The sequence below is a fragment of the Acinonyx jubatus genome, chromosome C2 (genome assembly GCF_027475565.1).
Source record: "Acinonyx jubatus isolate Ajub_Pintada_27869175 chromosome C2, VMU_Ajub_asm_v1.0, whole genome shotgun sequence".
NCBI classification, from domain to species: Eukaryota; Metazoa; Chordata; class Mammalia; order Carnivora; family Felidae; genus Acinonyx; species Acinonyx jubatus.
The window spans coordinates 9,342,429-9,358,466 of record NC_069384.1 but is presented as its reverse complement, the minus strand read 5'-3'; the positions used below and the strand labels follow the sequence as shown (position 1 = coordinate 9,358,466).

General features: G+C 45.0%; 1 protein-coding gene across 9 annotated transcripts in view; it reads right to left on the bottom strand.

Moving 5' to 3' along the window:
• SETD4 (SET domain containing 4) overlaps positions 1-16,038 on the bottom strand; it is a 91,631-nt gene that overhangs the window by 13,614 nt on the left and 61,979 nt on the right. For 7 of the 9 annotated variants that reach the window (XR_008297547.1, XR_008297546.1, XR_008297545.1 and 4 more), the window contains exons 7-11: positions 14,204-14,378; positions 12,465-12,546; positions 11,489-11,569; positions 8,881-9,004; positions 8,122-8,252 (exon numbers count right to left, since the gene is read on the bottom strand). Coding sequence is in view for 4 of the 9 variants with exons in the window: in XM_053220582.1 (XP_053076557.1) it covers positions 8,122-8,252; positions 8,881-9,004; positions 11,489-11,569; positions 12,465-12,546; positions 14,204-14,378 (593 nt within the window). In the remaining 5 variants the exon portion in view is untranslated. Of the gene's footprint in view, positions 1-3,429; positions 3,449-7,992; positions 8,253-8,880; positions 9,005-11,488; positions 11,570-12,464; positions 12,547-14,203; positions 14,379-16,038 lie in introns of those variants that run through there. The other 2 variants (XM_053220583.1, XM_027041644.2) reach the window with 2 other exon arrangements.

Genomic DNA, 16,038 nt, shown 5'->3' with positions numbered 1-16,038 from the left:
GCTGCCCATCTTTGGAGGCAGAAACAAGGTGTAACTGACAAGTGACAGACTCGAATTCAGACTCCTGGGTTCTAATTCCAACTGTTTGATGGGACAGGTCACGTGACCCCTCTATGCCTCAGGTTCTTCACCTATAAAACATGTAACACCTGCCTCATAGAGCTATTGTGAAATTAGATGGGAAAATCCGATGAGAACAAGAAGGCTGGAGCAGGGTGGGGTCTCTCCTCCTGTTCCTTCTCCACCTCTTCCTGGGCTGGGCTACCCCTTCCCTTTCTCCTCCAACTGCCTCGCTCCCCACTCTGATTCTTTTCTAGAAGAATATAGTTGGGGAGTCCGTTTGAGAGAATGTCTAGATCTTACACTATGGAAAGAGAATGCAGGACAGTGAAAGGTCTACCAGAATCAGAAAGAAAATCTGGATTCTGATGCTAAATCCAAAGTCCAGAGCAAGCTCCTCAACCTCTTGGGCTGCAACCACAAAATAAGGGGTCTGAGTGGATCAGCTCAAGGACCTCTTGTCACCCCAACCCTCGGACAGTGCATGTATTCAGAGGCCCAGCCTTGGATTCATGTGATCTGGGGTCTGCCTAACAATTGACATCAAGAGTCATGAAAGGACCGACTAAAACCTTGGAACCAGCACCTGAGAGTGGAGGGTGAGGGGGCACAGGCCTCTCCCATTGGAATCTCTACATCCACGGTTCACAAACAGTGGGCACTCAAATCACCTGGGGGCTCACTGAAAATACATATTCCTGGACCTACCCCTAGAGATTCTGATTCTGTGGCTTTGGGATGTGCTTGTACAACCTGGCAGTTTCTGATGCCACAGTCAGGGCACCACATCCTGACAAGCATGCTCTTTGTTTTTGTTTTTATTTATTTAAATTCAAGTTAGTTAACATACAGTAGTTTCAGGAGTAGAACCCAGTGATTCATCACTTACATGGGACACCCAGTTCCCATCCCAACAAGTGCCCTCCTTAATTAATGCCCATCACCCCTTTAGCCCATCCCCCTACCCACCTCCCCTCCAGCAATCCTGTTTGTTCTCCGTATTTAAGAGTCTCTTATGGTTTTCCTCCCTCTGTTTTTATCTCATTTTTCCTTCCCTTCCTCTACGTTCATCTGTCGTGTTTCCCAAATTCCACATGAGCCAAATCATATTTGTCTCTGACTTATTTCACTCAGCATAATACACTCTAGTTTATCCACCTTGTTGCAAATGGCAAGATTTCATTCTTTTTGATTGTTGAGTAGTATTATTCCATTGTGTATATATATATATATATATATATATATATATATATATACCACATCTTCTTTATCCATTCATCAGTCGATAGACATTTGGGTTCTTTCCAAAGCACACCTGTATCCCTTGGATACCTAGTAGTGCAATTGCTGGGTCGTAGGATAGTTCGATTTTTAATTTTTTCGATTTTAATTTCCATACTGTTTTTCAGAGTGGCTGCAACAGTTTACATTCCCAGCAGCAGTGCAAAAGGGTTCCTCTTTCTCCACATCCTCACCAACATCTGTTGTTGCCTGAGGTGTTCATTTTAGCCATTCTGAAAGATGTGAAGTGGTATCTCATTGTGGTTTTGATTTGTATTTCCCTGATGAGTGGTATTGAGCACTTTCTCATGTGTCTGTTAGTCATCTGGATGTCTTCTTTGGAAAAGTGTCTATTTGTGTCTTCTGCGCATCAAGCATGCTCTTAATAAAGGCTTCAACTATGTGTGATGGAAGGTAGCCCCACCCCCACCCCACATGGCTCTGCACTCACCTGCTAAATACCTTTGGCCATGTTACCTCCCTTCTCTGAACCTGTCTGCTCTTCTATAAAGTGTGGTTAATAACACCTCCTCTCAGGGAATGAGTTGTCATTTTTGAAGACAGGTTCCCTGGGCCATGAGTCTGCTCTTCCATATATATACTGAGGAGTCTCTTTGCATATCAAAAGTAGATGCCAGGAGAGAGAGGAGTGATTGATTGATTGATTGAATGACTGATTCATTCATTCATTCAAGAGAACAAATCTACACCTTTATTTACTTTTCAGTCAGTTTAAATCCTTGAGGGGTACAGCATCACACGGATTCTGTGGCCAATGGCTTTAGCATGAAGGTTACTTCAGAATTTGGCACGGACCATGCCATTGTTTCCATGAGCGTGAGGTACCATTTCCCAGATTACTCTGGTTTTATTTGGTTTGCCACTAGAGTGTTGTTGTTCTTTGCTTTGTACACATAAGCACCTCTCTTGCCTAGATAGAATTCAGTTTCATCTCGAGCATAAACACCTTTTAAGAAGACATGTGTGATCCCTCTGGTTCCAGAGACCCCACTTACAGCCAGCAAAAAATGGCTGTGGACCACAGCCTTCCAGGAGCCCTGTTCCCAGAAGGCCTCCACAGGTTCCAAGATGGCAGAAAGAGAAAGGCCCAGGAGAGAGGGGATTTAAATAGGCAGGACTGTAGCATCTCAGCCCTCCAAATGTTCTTCCAAGGCTGGCTGATCCAGCCACACTTTAATTTTACAAAGTCCTGATCAGGTGAGAGCAGGTGCCTCCCTAAGCCCGGGTGCATCTTTCACAGACACGGTCTTTGCTGTATGAACCCTATAAGCGTGGCATCTAGAGGCCGACCGAGGTTTGAATCCTAGCTCTGCCACTCAGCAGCTGTGTGACCTCAGCAATAACTTTCCCTTTACATTTACAGAATCAGGAAAATATGAACTCAACCGGTCGTGGTAAGGATAAACAAGGTGACCAATGCAGTGCATGGGCAGAAGGTCTAATGCTATCAGACCATTACTGTCGTTGTCCGATTGGCAGACTCTGGACCTTCCTGGAAAAAGCATGAGCTGTGAGAAGAGGGGTAGAATTCTCACCAATTAGGCACTAACCTTATTTCTTTAAAAAAGAGCTTTATTGTCGTGTAACTCACAGGCTACACCACTGACCCATTTTAGATGTATGACACAATGGCCACCACCCAATCCCTCCAGCACCCTGGCCCACCCACGGCAGCCACTAATCTACTTCCCATTGCTCTAGATTTGCCCTTTCTGCACATTTCATATAAGTACAATTTTATTTCAAATATTTATTTGAGAAAGAGCGCATACACGCATGAGAGGGGGAGGGGAGGAGAGAGAGGGACAGAGGATCTGAAGCGGGCTCTGCACTGTCAGCACAGAGCCCGACATGAACTCACGAACCATGAGATCATGACCTGAGCCAAAGTGGGACGTTCAACAGACTGAGCCACCCAGGCACCCCTCATACAAATACAATTATATGTGGTCTTTTGTGACAGGGTGCTTTCATTTACCATGTTTTTAAGTCTCATCCATGTTGCAGCATGTATGTACTTTGTTCCCTTCTGTGCCTGAATGATACTTCATTTTATGGAAAAATCTCATTTTATTTATCCATTCATCTGCGGATAAACATTTGGGTTGGAGCTGTTATGAATAATGCTGTGACAAACACTGCTACACAAGTGCTATGAACATTCATGTTCACGCTTTTGTGTGGACATGTGTTTTTAGTTCTTGGGAGAGAGGGGAGTTGCTAAGTCAGAAAGACTCTGTGCTAAAACTTTTAGGAACTGCCAGACTGGGTTTCCAAGCAGCCACACCGTCTTACTTTCCATCAGCAGAGCCACAGGGTTCCGATTTCCCCGCATCCTCAACACGTTATCTTTTTTATTACAGGTGTCCCAGTGGGTGTGAATGGTAACCTTGCATTTTTATTAAATTCTACTATGTTTCTGTGAGTTTTTACAAATGTACTTGCAGCCTAGTGTTAAAACTACGGAATAGTTTATAGAAGGAAAGTAAATGAAATATCCCCTCAAGGAAAGGTTGTAACAGAACAGCCCCAGAGAGAGCGCATGGCACTGAAGAATGTGGCACCCGGGGAGGTTGTGTGTGGCACACTGGCAGGCTTATAGAAAAATGCTTCAGGCCTGCTTGTTCCCTCTTAATGTTCCATTCCCTTTAATTCACAAATGACTTTCTGGATCTGTAAAAAACAAACAAACAGGCCCTTTTCCAACAGGGTGGCATTCCTGACAAAACTCTATATTCAAATGTCAGCTGACTGGGGCGCCTGGGTGGCTCAGTCGGTTAAGCGTCCGACTTGGGCTCAGGTCATGATCTCGTGGTGCGTGAGTTCGAGCCCCGCGTCGGGCTCTGTGCTGACAGCTCGGAGCCTGCAGCGTGTTTCGGACCTCTGTCTCCCTCTCTCACTGACCCTCCCCCGTTCATGCTCGGTCTCTCTCTGTCTCAAAAATAAATAAACGTTAAAAAAATCTTGAAAATACAAACAAACAAACAAATGTCAGCTCACAAACCGATTTGGGTTTTATTATTCTTTGCTCCTCCAGATAAGACCTACTACCCAACATTAATCTATCACACAGAATGTGGCTGTTGTTTGCCAACTGAAGAGCTAAAATAAATTTCCTATTTCTGTGCCTTGATGGGCCCTCTCAGGACGTGTCTAGGTGGTTCAGTGAGAGCCATTTTCACAGAATTACAGCTCTGATTGCCTAGGTCATTACCAGCCTCCACCTTCAGGCAGAAGCACTTAAAGTGCCCCAGTCAGAGGAGTGCATCTACTGTTTTTAGCTTGAAAGATGAGGACAAATAGTCCTTAACTTCTCAATGTCTGTCCCCTCAGGCCAAGTCGGCCAGTGGGAGGCTTACCACCCACAAACTCTGTAACCAGATACCAAAGAGGAGAAGGTGTGTTAGTAAGTGACCTCAGGCATGCCCAAGGCAATAGTGAGGAGCAAACAGAAAAGGAGGAAGAAGAAAATGGGGGGGGTGTGGGGGTGGGCGTGTAAACTACAGAAGGAAGAAAATCATGCCACTGGGAGAGAGCCTGGCTTTGCCAGCCCTCAAAGGCAGCTGTGTGTCACAGTCAACAGTGGTTTACCCTGTGGGCCAGACTGCCCTACAAGGAGCCACAGGCTCTGCAGACTTTGCAAGAAGTCTGCGGCACACATATGCCAAGCATGGTCTATAAATGGAAAAGTCTTATTCTGCAGTTTTCCAAATACACATAGATCTGGTGTGGATGATGAAATACTTCTCATTTGTAAATGTGTGAGTAATGATTTTTCTCATTGTCTATTGTTTTTCTAATCACTGGACAACTAGAGCACAACAATGTTCATGTTAAAGGGTGGCTTTGTTTTTGAAAAGTGTAAAAGCACCTTCACGTAGGAGTTCATACGTATGTGTGTGTAAATATATTAATATATATAGGTCCTAAATGTCCACTAATAGGGGACAGGAAAAATAAGTATGGTATAGCACAGGGGTCAGCAAACTATGGCCCAAGACCTGTCTTTGTAAATAGTCTTACTGGAACACAGCCATTCAACTTGTTTGCATATTGTCGATAACGCTGTGCAATAGTCGGGACAAAGGCTGTATGGCTCAGAAAGCTTAAAATATTTACTATTTGCCCCCGTTAATGTTTGCGGACTCCTGGTATAGCACATCCTGAAACACACTGCAGCGTGCAGGTGCATGCGAGTGAACAGGGAAGTAAGGGGGGGGGGGGGGGGGCGGGTGGAATCCCAAGCAGGCTCCACACTGTCAGCACAGAATCCACTGCATAGCTTGATCCCACGAACCATGAGATCATGACCTAAGCCAAAATCCAGAGTCAGACACTTAACCAACTGAGCCACCCAGGTGCTCCCCACTGCAGCTACTTAAAAATAAAGTCAACACCAACTGCATATAAGAACAAGGAAAGACGTCCAGACACTGTCTCCTGAGGTGAGTGGGTCCCATTTGTTTGGGTTGCACTCAAGGACAGGAATTCCAGTGCTGGGGAAGCACAAGACCTGGGAGGGAAAACCGAACTCTGGGCACCGATGCCTGAGAGGGGCAGCCCCTACACCATCTGGCCCCAGTCCGTCCCCAACCTTGGAGAGGCCTGGCGGTCCCTCCACAGCTCCAGCCCCTAAAAGACTTCTCCACGTGTCCGTCCCCTGGGGCCAAGGACTGTTGAGGGCTGTGGAGGGAACATCCCCTCTTCCCTCCCTGGTTCTGAAAAGGATAAACAGGGAAAGAGTAAGGATGGAAGCTCACATATGACCATGGCTTTAGGTCAGTTTGCCCACACTGAGCCCCAGAATCCAGCAGACGTCCCCGCTGAGGTAGAGCTGCGCCAGAAGGCCCGGGCCTCCCGAATGGCATGTTGACGCCCACTGACGTAGAGGCGGCAGGCCCACGCGCATTAACTCCATCCCCACAGCAGGACACAGTAAATCCCGGACACGAACACACCCACGCTGTGGACCCTGACCCCTCCGAGGGCAGGGTGAGTGGGCATTTTCTCTGTAGCACACTAAGTGTGCAATCTTAGGCAATTTCTTCCCCTTTCTATTCATGACACAGGGTAACCGTGAGGCTTAAAACTCTGCATACCAAGGCCTGAGCACAGCACCTCGCATCTAGCAATGCTAATATTTAGTAAACGTTATTGTCTTATGTTCCGATGGCAGTCCAGTTTTTACAGTAAGGGCATATTTTGCTCCTGTGACCGATGATAGAACACCTGCTCCGACTCCCTCCCAGTGGTTCTGACTGTTGACTGACAGGCAGGAAACCGCTATGAAAAGTGTAAATCCTGAGCCAAACTCTGAGTACTAAAAAAGTACTAATTAGTACACACTTTACATACAAACCACAGTCAGAGGAAAGTCAATAGCCTAAAATGCTTTTATAATTATGAAGGAAGGAAGGAAGGAAGGAAGGAAGGAAGGAAGGAAGGAAGGAAGGAAGGAAGGAAGGAAGGAAGGAAGGAAGGAAGGAAGGAAAGAGAGAGAGAGAGAGAGAAAGAAAGAAAGACTCTTAATTCAAAATGACCAACTGAGCACAAAAATTCATCTCCTATACCTCCCAAGCCCCCATGAAAATGATAGAAAAGCAGCAGAATAAAAGTGTTAAACACCAGGGTGCCTGGGTGGCTCAGTTGGTTAAGCATCTGACTTCAGCTCAGGTTGTGATCTCACAGTTTGTAAGTTCAAGCCCCGCATCAGGCTCTGTGCTGACAGCTCAGAACCTGGAGCCTGCTTTGGTTTCTGTGTCTCCCTCTCTCTCTGCCCCTCCCCCACTTGAATACACTCTCTCTCTCTCTCTCTCTTTCAAAAATAAATATACATTAAAAAAAAAAAAGTTAAACACCTACCACAAAGAGACTGGGAAAGGAACATGTCTGACAAGAGACTTAAACACATTGTGGAAAACCACAGAGGGAGGTCTGCTGAGGCAGGCCCTACTCTCTCCTGTATTTAATGACTGAACTTCCATTCATTCAATCAAACTCACAGAAGGTGCCCCGACTGTCCCTCCTATAGCCAGCTCCCTGGTTCCTGGTGAGCAAGGGCAAGAAAGCGAAAGGTGGCAGGCATCCCCTGGGCCTCTACCCAACACGAGTCCCAGTCCCTGGCCCTTCTACATAGGGGGTCCACAATCTCCTTTTCAAATTGGAAATCAGAAGGGAAAATACAAAGTGATTTGCTCAAGTTCAGTGCAGCTGGGGGCCAAGCCCGGCTGGGACTGGGGCCTGCCCCACACCACCTACCCCATTCCCCACCCGAAGCCACCCACCACCAGCACATCTCTAAACCAAAGTATCAGAGCAGAATAAAAGCACAACTTCTTGCCCTTTTACAGCTGCTGAGTCAGCGGGGAAGTGGGACACCCAGGGAAAGGCCACACACAGAGCCCCTCAGGCCCCCTCTCTCCTTACAGAGCAGTGCTTTCCTCCCACTTCTTTCTGCAAAACTGGGGTCTGTTTTGAGAATATTTTTTGAGGTGCTGGGAGGATGACACATCCATCATCGCTTACACTCTAGAATCCACAGAGCCTGCCCTGCCCCCTGCAGACGTCCTGCATCGTCTGAGAAGCGGCCACCGCTCCATCCCACAAACAAAGAAAAGCAGAAGGAACAAGAGAAGTATACAATGGTTTAATAGAAACCACTCGGTGACTGTAAATGATTCTATACAAAATAAACCTTTAAAACTGGTTAAGAAGTCACACCCACCACAGGAGGTGATCAAACGCGTCAGGTGAAGTTACCTAAAAGGTGTTTGCAAACTGTTTAGAATCAGAGCAGAGGCCTGCAGAATCTTTAGCTCTTCTGTCCACAATGTTTCTACCAAAGTTAGTTGGTTTACCGAAGCCACTTCTTCATCTTTCATATGAGAAACCTGGAAAGCATTTTAAAATTATTTTTTTCTTGCAGTAAAATATACATAAACATAAAAGTGACCATTCTGACCACTTTTCAGTGTATACTTCAACGGTACTAGGTACACTCACAATGTTATGTGAGCATCGCCACCACCCACCCCACAAGTTTTCCATCGTCTCTAATGGAAATTCTGTACCCTATTAACACTAACTCCCCAGCCCCTGGTAACCTCTACTCTACTTTCTGTAGACTCTGAATTTGCCCATTCTAGATAACTCATACAAGTGGAATCATACAGTATGTGTCTTTTTGTATTCTAGTTTATTTCACCTAGCATAAGGTCTTGAAGATTCATTAAAATTATTTTTCAATCCCAGTAATGTTTTCATTAAAATGAGTTGATTTCTCATTTAATTAAAACATTTGCTAAATAAAAATATTTTTTAAAAAAAGAGTACTTGAAAATTTATCCAATATAAACACAATGCTAACGGTCAAAAAAACCCCAGAAATTACACCAGTGTTCATCTATTTAAGCATCAAACAAACAATGCCCGAATAAGGTGTAACAGCAAGTACAAAATAGGTAACTTCTTAATCAAAACACTTCTTTAGCAGAAGAATGCGATATTCTAGAAGCATACCTTTTGAAGCACTGCATTGGTCTCCTCTATGAAATAATGGCATATTTTCTGGGCTATGTCCAAACTTCTCTTCTCATTTGTATCTGAAATGATTTCTCCAAGAAGTATTTTTTTCCAGCATGTACTAGAACCAAATTGTTCAGTAACATAATGTCAGCAGGCTCTCAAAAAGCAAAGAAGGCTTTTACACCTCAACACAACACACAAACTCGTCTCCTGTTTTTCTAGAAGCATAATAAAACTCACTAACCTCCCTAACCTCCCCCCACAGATTCCCTAACCTCCCCCCACATGCAGCTCCTGGTTTGAAGCAGACAAGGTATAGAAGCAGGAAGGAGGAACAAGCGAGACTAAGAATCAAGGCAACTGCCGCTCTTTCGAGGGCAGGCGCTGAACTGTGTTGTCATCGCAATCCTGTGTCTGGCACGTAGTTAAGTGGAGTCATGTCCACCAGCCACGGAAACGGAGCAGATGACGGAACAGGAAGGTGAGTTCCAGCCAAAAGGACTAAGGACTAAGGAAAAAGGTAGAAGAAGTTTCCTTCTCTTCAAGTGACTTTCCTAAACTATGGTAAACTGGACAGAACATGTTTCACAAAGTAAAATGCTCTCAAGATGGAAGGAGGAATCCACGATGAAGCCTTCCTGTACACACAGGTCATTCCCATTTTATAATCCAAATATATGTAGGAAAAGGGGTTGAGGGGGCAAGTGGGGCCAACTTTCTGCAGGCAGAGGAACGTAAGTGCTTCAGGGTAAGCAAGAGGGAGCCACAGCAAGATCTGAACCAGAAGGTGGCAGAGCCAAAACCACATGCTAGAAAGCAGCACTAAGCAGAGAGGAAGAGAGTGGAGGAAGAGATTCTAGATGCAGAGAATCTGAAGTGGAATGGCTTAGGAAGGGAAAAGTAAGGTGACAAGTGTCACATCAGAGCTGAAGTATACACAAGTCACTTAGAAATTCAGAACAGCTGGCAACCCACACAGGGAATAAAGTCTTAAAGGTCTTGAGCTTTAGAGATTACAACTGAAATCTCAGGAGTAGCTAAGTTTTCAAGGAAGGTAGGAAGGATGGATGGATGGATGGATGGATGGATGGATGGAAGGAAGGAAGGAAGGAAGGAAGGAAGGAAGGAAGGAAGGAAGGAAGGAATGCTATATGCTATTCCATATATTCACTAGATGCTAGGCACAGTGTTTCATATAAAACAATCATCTAATTGAATCTTCACAATTACCTAGCAAAGAAAGCATTATTATCCCCATGTTAGACACAAAGCAACTGAGAATTGGGAACAGTAAAGAACCCACCCTAAGTGACAAAGCTCAGGAGAGGTGGAAACAGCATGCAAACACAGAGCCGGCAGAATCCCGGCCTTGGGCTTCTTCTGCCACACCACTCCAGACCATTAGGAGTAAGTCAAAGGGCAGAAAAGCGGTCCAAGGGTGACCTTTGAGAAACAGCCTGTTGTTTTATTTAATTTGAGGTATGTGCCTAAGGACTTATACCTTTTTCCAAGAAGGACTTAAAGACCCTTAACATGAGCACACAGGAGATGAAACAGGTGAGATGAATGGACAGGAAAACAAGACAAAGGAATATTAAGGAAGAAGGAGAAGATACAACCAGGATACACTGCATGCCTTAAAATGCTACACATTTGAAGGAACCACAGACTTGCCTCTGAGTTTTCTAGCAAACAATAAAGAGAAAAAAACGTATCAGACACAGAATCCACAATGACTGTAAAATAAAAACAACCCATCTGCTGAGAATGAACACAACTCTTTCTGCTGTTGAGACTGGGGAGTAAGTCTTCTCCCTGAGTCCCTGCAGAAAAAGAGGTAAGCCATATCTTAACAGCTGCCATTGAATGAGTACCAGCTACTTGGAGGCACAATGCTAAGGGTTATCTCTACACATCAATTCATTTAGTCCTCCCAACTGCTCAAGGACCGGGTCACCATCTTCAGCAAGTCCTCTTTTCACGTGGTTTCTCTCACCTGAGCTTTTGCCAAGTAGTGGACCCGGGCTGAAGGAGCTGCCTGGACCAGGCAACACGCAGCCACATAAGCAGCCAGTCCTTTCCATGCTGGGGGAGGGACTGGCAGCCTGAAGGAAACGTTAAGGAGCCGAACCAGAACGTGTGTCTACACCGGGGGCTCCTCTACCTGCCTCCCCCATGGAAAGGCCTCTCCTTTAGCAGGGGTCTGGATCTGCCCCCGGGGAGGATATAGCTCCCCAAGAAGCGATTTGTCCCCAGGGGAAAACTCGGTACTCAAGAGGCCTCCCCCTGAACAGTGACGATGCATTTTTTTTAAAAATATTTCCTCTAAACAATGCAGGTCACCAGGGAAAAATACCTGAGAATAAAAAGTTCTCAGGGCCACGTACTCTGATTATGACTCTAAAACCAGAATTCCAGAAATGGCAAAAACTTAGAAGTGAAACACTCACCACGCGGGCAAGTTCCATAGAGAATAAGCCACCCAGTACACAATGGCATATCTTCCTCCTCCCAGGCTGACTGTTTGAACTTAAGCTAAAAGAAGCCCCTGGGTTATGTCCAGGTTTAAGTACTGCTCATGACCGACGCACGTGAAACTTACAATTCTTCAGCTTCCAGACATAACAACTTAAGCGCTGTGAGTAACTTCCAAGATGGTCCATCCCATCCAAATGTCAAATTTCTAAAGCATAAGAACAAACAATGACACACCTGTCATTTCAGTACCTCATGACACCGTGGCAATGGCTGAAGAGCCAAACATTTTCTGAAGGGGCTGAACATTATGTAGCCTTACGTATGGCATCTTGGTCACAATAGTAAAAGAGAAAACTACGTCCTCAAACACGTAAGAAGAAAGCCAGAGTCAAAACAAAACAAAACAAACAAAAAAACCCCACAAAACTCTTTCTTTAAAAAAAAAAAAAAAAAAAAAAAAGGTAAAAAACAACCTTCCAACAGATTGTGATAAGGAGCTGAGCCTGGCCAGAGCAAGAGGTCACATGCCACAGGCCCCAGAGATGAAAGGTGAAGAATGGGCATCACCCCGGGCATCAGACAAATGGCAACCACCACAGCCAGACTGCTCTCACACTGCTACTGGATCATGTCAAACTTGGTTTCATTTACAGAAGAATATCTGAAAGGAGAGCCTCGAACCCTGTGTATCCCACTTGGCGTGGAATCACCTAGCCGCCCCCGCCAGCCCTGCTCCCCGAATGCCTGCAGCACGCCGCAGGGTGACTGAGGGCCAGCGAGGCCTGCGGCAGCCCGATGCCATCCCACCTGACCACGTGCTGAAGGCACGTCGGTCTCCCAACCGATATAAACAGGGCTTTCTTTTGGTTCGATCATTTAATACTTCAACTTTGTATCTTATATTCCCAAATAATCTTCTTGAAAAGTATCTTACACTCTCGTGTGCCCACATCAAACACGATTTAGTACACATAGTAAATGCTCAGCAAATACCTACCTGTCAACTGGAACAAGTCAGGAGGTATCTCAGACCTACAGAAACCCTACCCTCCATTTTCTCATCAAAGTTTCTGGAAGGAATAATTTTAAGAAACACTCACTCTATAAAGTCATGATCCTTTAAAATGGAAATCTTCTTGTTCATCTGTTTATCTGTTGATGGAAGATATTTAACAAGTATATCTATATAAAATAAAAAGGTCAGAATGAAATTTAGGGTGTCATTCGACAGACATGCGCGCCTTCTAAAGTTATTCTACCTTCTCAACAATCAAGACGTGTGTGAACAGTTTTACCTAATTCACATCAAAAAGCTCCAGTGGAGTCCAAGTCAACGAATCTTTATTTGGCCCCTGAAAAGCCACAAGAATTCCAGGGCAAGGGACCAAACATCCACAGTCTCAACGCATGTTCCCACTAAGCCAATGAACCCACAAAACCAGGTCGTTAGGACAGTGGCAGGATGCTGGGAAGCTACACTGACCAGAAACGCAGGAGCTGTACAAACATGAGGAATTGTTTGGAACATAAAGGTTTCAAGAGCCAGAATTCAAAATTGGATATTTGTGATTGTGATCATAAGCAATAACGTGCAAAAATTAAAGTTTTTTGGGGTAACAGGGTAATGCCTGATTTTTCTGTTTTTAAAACTTCTCTTTTGGAGTGTCTGGGTGGCTCAGTCAGTTGTTAAGCGTCAGACTTCAGCACAGGTCATGATCTCGTGGTCTGTGAGTTCAAGCCCCGCATTGGGCTCTGTACTGACAGCTCGGAGCCTGGAGCCTGGAGACTGCTTTGGATTCTGTGTCTCCCTCTCTCTCTGCCCCTCCCCAGCTTGCTCGCTCTCTCTCTCTCTCTCTCTCAAAAATAAACATTAAGAACATTTTTTAAATTTTCCCTTCATATTTGTATGCTTTTATTTTTTAATGTAAAAATAACTAAAATGTAAACTTTGTTCAAAACTGACAAATTAATATTTCATGGTCATCAATATTAAAGCTATTCTGATAACAGGAGGTTAATCTCAAAGCTAGTTTTCTAAGAGACCCAGCAAGGCCCAGTTTTTGCTTTTTTATTTCTATTTTGAGAAATATTATTATTATTCTGCCTACAGGATGGAGTTGTTTCACCTTGAACAAAAGTTTCCATTTCCATCAGAACTTGTTTTAAAACTATCCCAAATTATGCATTCAGTAAACCTCTGGCCATATTTCTTCATGGCCTAGAAAACTATTTCTCTGCTGCATCAAGAGAAGGGAAGAAATCAATTTTCTATGTACTGTTATTAATATTACATTTGGAATTTCACAGCATAAATTTAATTGCTCAATTATTTCTTTTAAATAGTAATACCAATGATGGCTAGTTAGCAGGCCTCAAAAAATAGAAATGAAATCAAGATTTCATCATGACATTAAACACCCCAAAATAAGGACTATGTAAAAGATTTATTCCTGTGATTACCACAGTGCCTCACGCAGTAGGTGCCTAAATAAATTTTTATGTTTTGCTCTCCAATCTATCCTGTACTTAGTGACAGTGACAATGTCTCAGGACAAACATTTCTATTTCTTCTCATCTTTTCAATATTATATTCACTTCCTCAGCGGTTTTCCTTTCCTTCTGTTCTACTGTCCGACCTAACCCAACACAACTTTTCTCAGTTCTTCCTATCCTCGATATCGATGAAGGCTTTGTTGTTTCACTGGCCCTATCTAAGGGAAGATAAATGGTATATATGTTAAGGTTTTGCCATTTTTACTAAAACTTAAAAAAACTATATCCCAAGATGGGGAGGAAAAAAGAGTTCTATCATCTTAGTAAGAACAAAGTTGATTCCAACCTTCTGAGACATAAACACAAGCGTGAGGATTACGGATGGAAACGAATCCATACTCCAGGAGCAGCCGCTGATTATCATGAGGGCCATAGCAGATGAACACCTCTTCATGTTTCCTACAGCTTGAAGCTGTTCTAATTTCATAACAGCGAGTTTCCTCATTAAATGCTGCTTCTACCTAGAAAGGAAAATTGTTTAAGTTTTTTTAAAGCCAAGCATACAACTAAAAATATTAAGTTATTGTATTAATTTACGGCAGATGCAGCTTTCAAACACTCATCACTGAATTTAACCACCCGTGGAAAAAGCCACACCTGCACCGGGGCCTCTTGTTTGCCTCCACGTCACCCCTCCGTAAGAGAGGGGGTCCTGCCCGAGGATTCTCGGGATGGCTGCACACATGACACCTGACAATGGACAGGTAAGACTGACAGCTGTTTACCAGTCATGTATACAGCAATAAGGACACACCAGCCACACAGGGCTAACCGGGGGCTATACTCAGGAGCAGTGTGACCAGCAGGGGCCATGGGGAGCAGGATTTGGAGTAACCAGAGGTGACCCCCTGGCTCTCACGGGAAGATGTGATTGCTTGCTTGAATAGTTTCAAGGGCTGGCGGGAAGGTGAAACCCGTTAGGTTGAGGCCAGGTGGGGTGTGCTAGTCTAGCTGAGGGGGCCACCGCGGGGGGGTGGGGTGCATATCCAGCGAGAACTGGGGAAATCAGCCTAGCCTCTGGGGGGCCCTGTGAGACCCAAAGACATCAAGGCAGCACATGAATTTCAGGTTTTACAATTCACAGCCTTTGAGCAGCGGAATATCGGTTGACACAATCACGTGGATTTTGTGACAATTCTGTTAGTTAACAGATGAGAAAGCAAAAGATGACCTACCTGCTCTCCACAATAAGGAGTGGGTACAGGCACGGAGGCCTCCATACTAAGCAGTAAATCCCAGTGAGGGCAAGGACCAGCAACAGGCTGAGATTGCCAGCTTGCCGCACAACAGATGAGGGCTATGGTCTCGAGTTATGGGCCAAAAGCCAGCTGCAACTCTTTAGACCAAGGACCCGCCATCTTTTTTCCATAGAGGGCCAGAGGGCAAATATTTCAGGCTTTGCCAGAGCCCTGGGGCCACATGCCCACAGGCCGTAGTTTGTGATGCCCCTACACTTGGCTGTGAAATCACTGGTTTAGAGCACAAATGCACTAACAGCCCAATACAAATAAAGTCACGCCAATGAGGACTCAGTCCCTGTGTCCAGCATCCTATTACACTGCATGCCCCCAACATTATTTCACTGACATCAATCACAGACACACCCATCTAGCCTCCACCTCCTTTGCTTAATACTGCCAGAAACGCAGATTTCTACAAAAGAACAAGCAGACAGGCAAGGAGACTGCCTCGGCCTAAGAAAGCACAGTACAGGCCTCCCTGTGCTCTCCTCTCACTGGCATGTGGGCTAACCAGATGCCATCGATCTTCTCCATATGGGGTAGAGTATGAAGAGAACAGCATGGGCAAGGGCCCAGCCAGTGTATCTCAAGTGTACCCTGAGCAGGTTACAGGTAAGCTGACACGTGGCTACCTCTGCCCGCGAAGCCAGGCACTTAACCCCAGCAAGCCTACAAACATCATCATCTCCATTATGTGCCACAGGGGGAAAGGGCTGGGGACAAGATCTAGGACTGCCTCCCAAAGAGGGTTTCTTTACTATTTCCCCAACTCCATTTCCCCACAGATATCCATCCATTCAGTAAAGGTTTATCGAATGCCCACTAGGTGCCCGGCCCCACAACGAGCACTGTGGTTACAGGGCAAAACAAGGCATCGTCC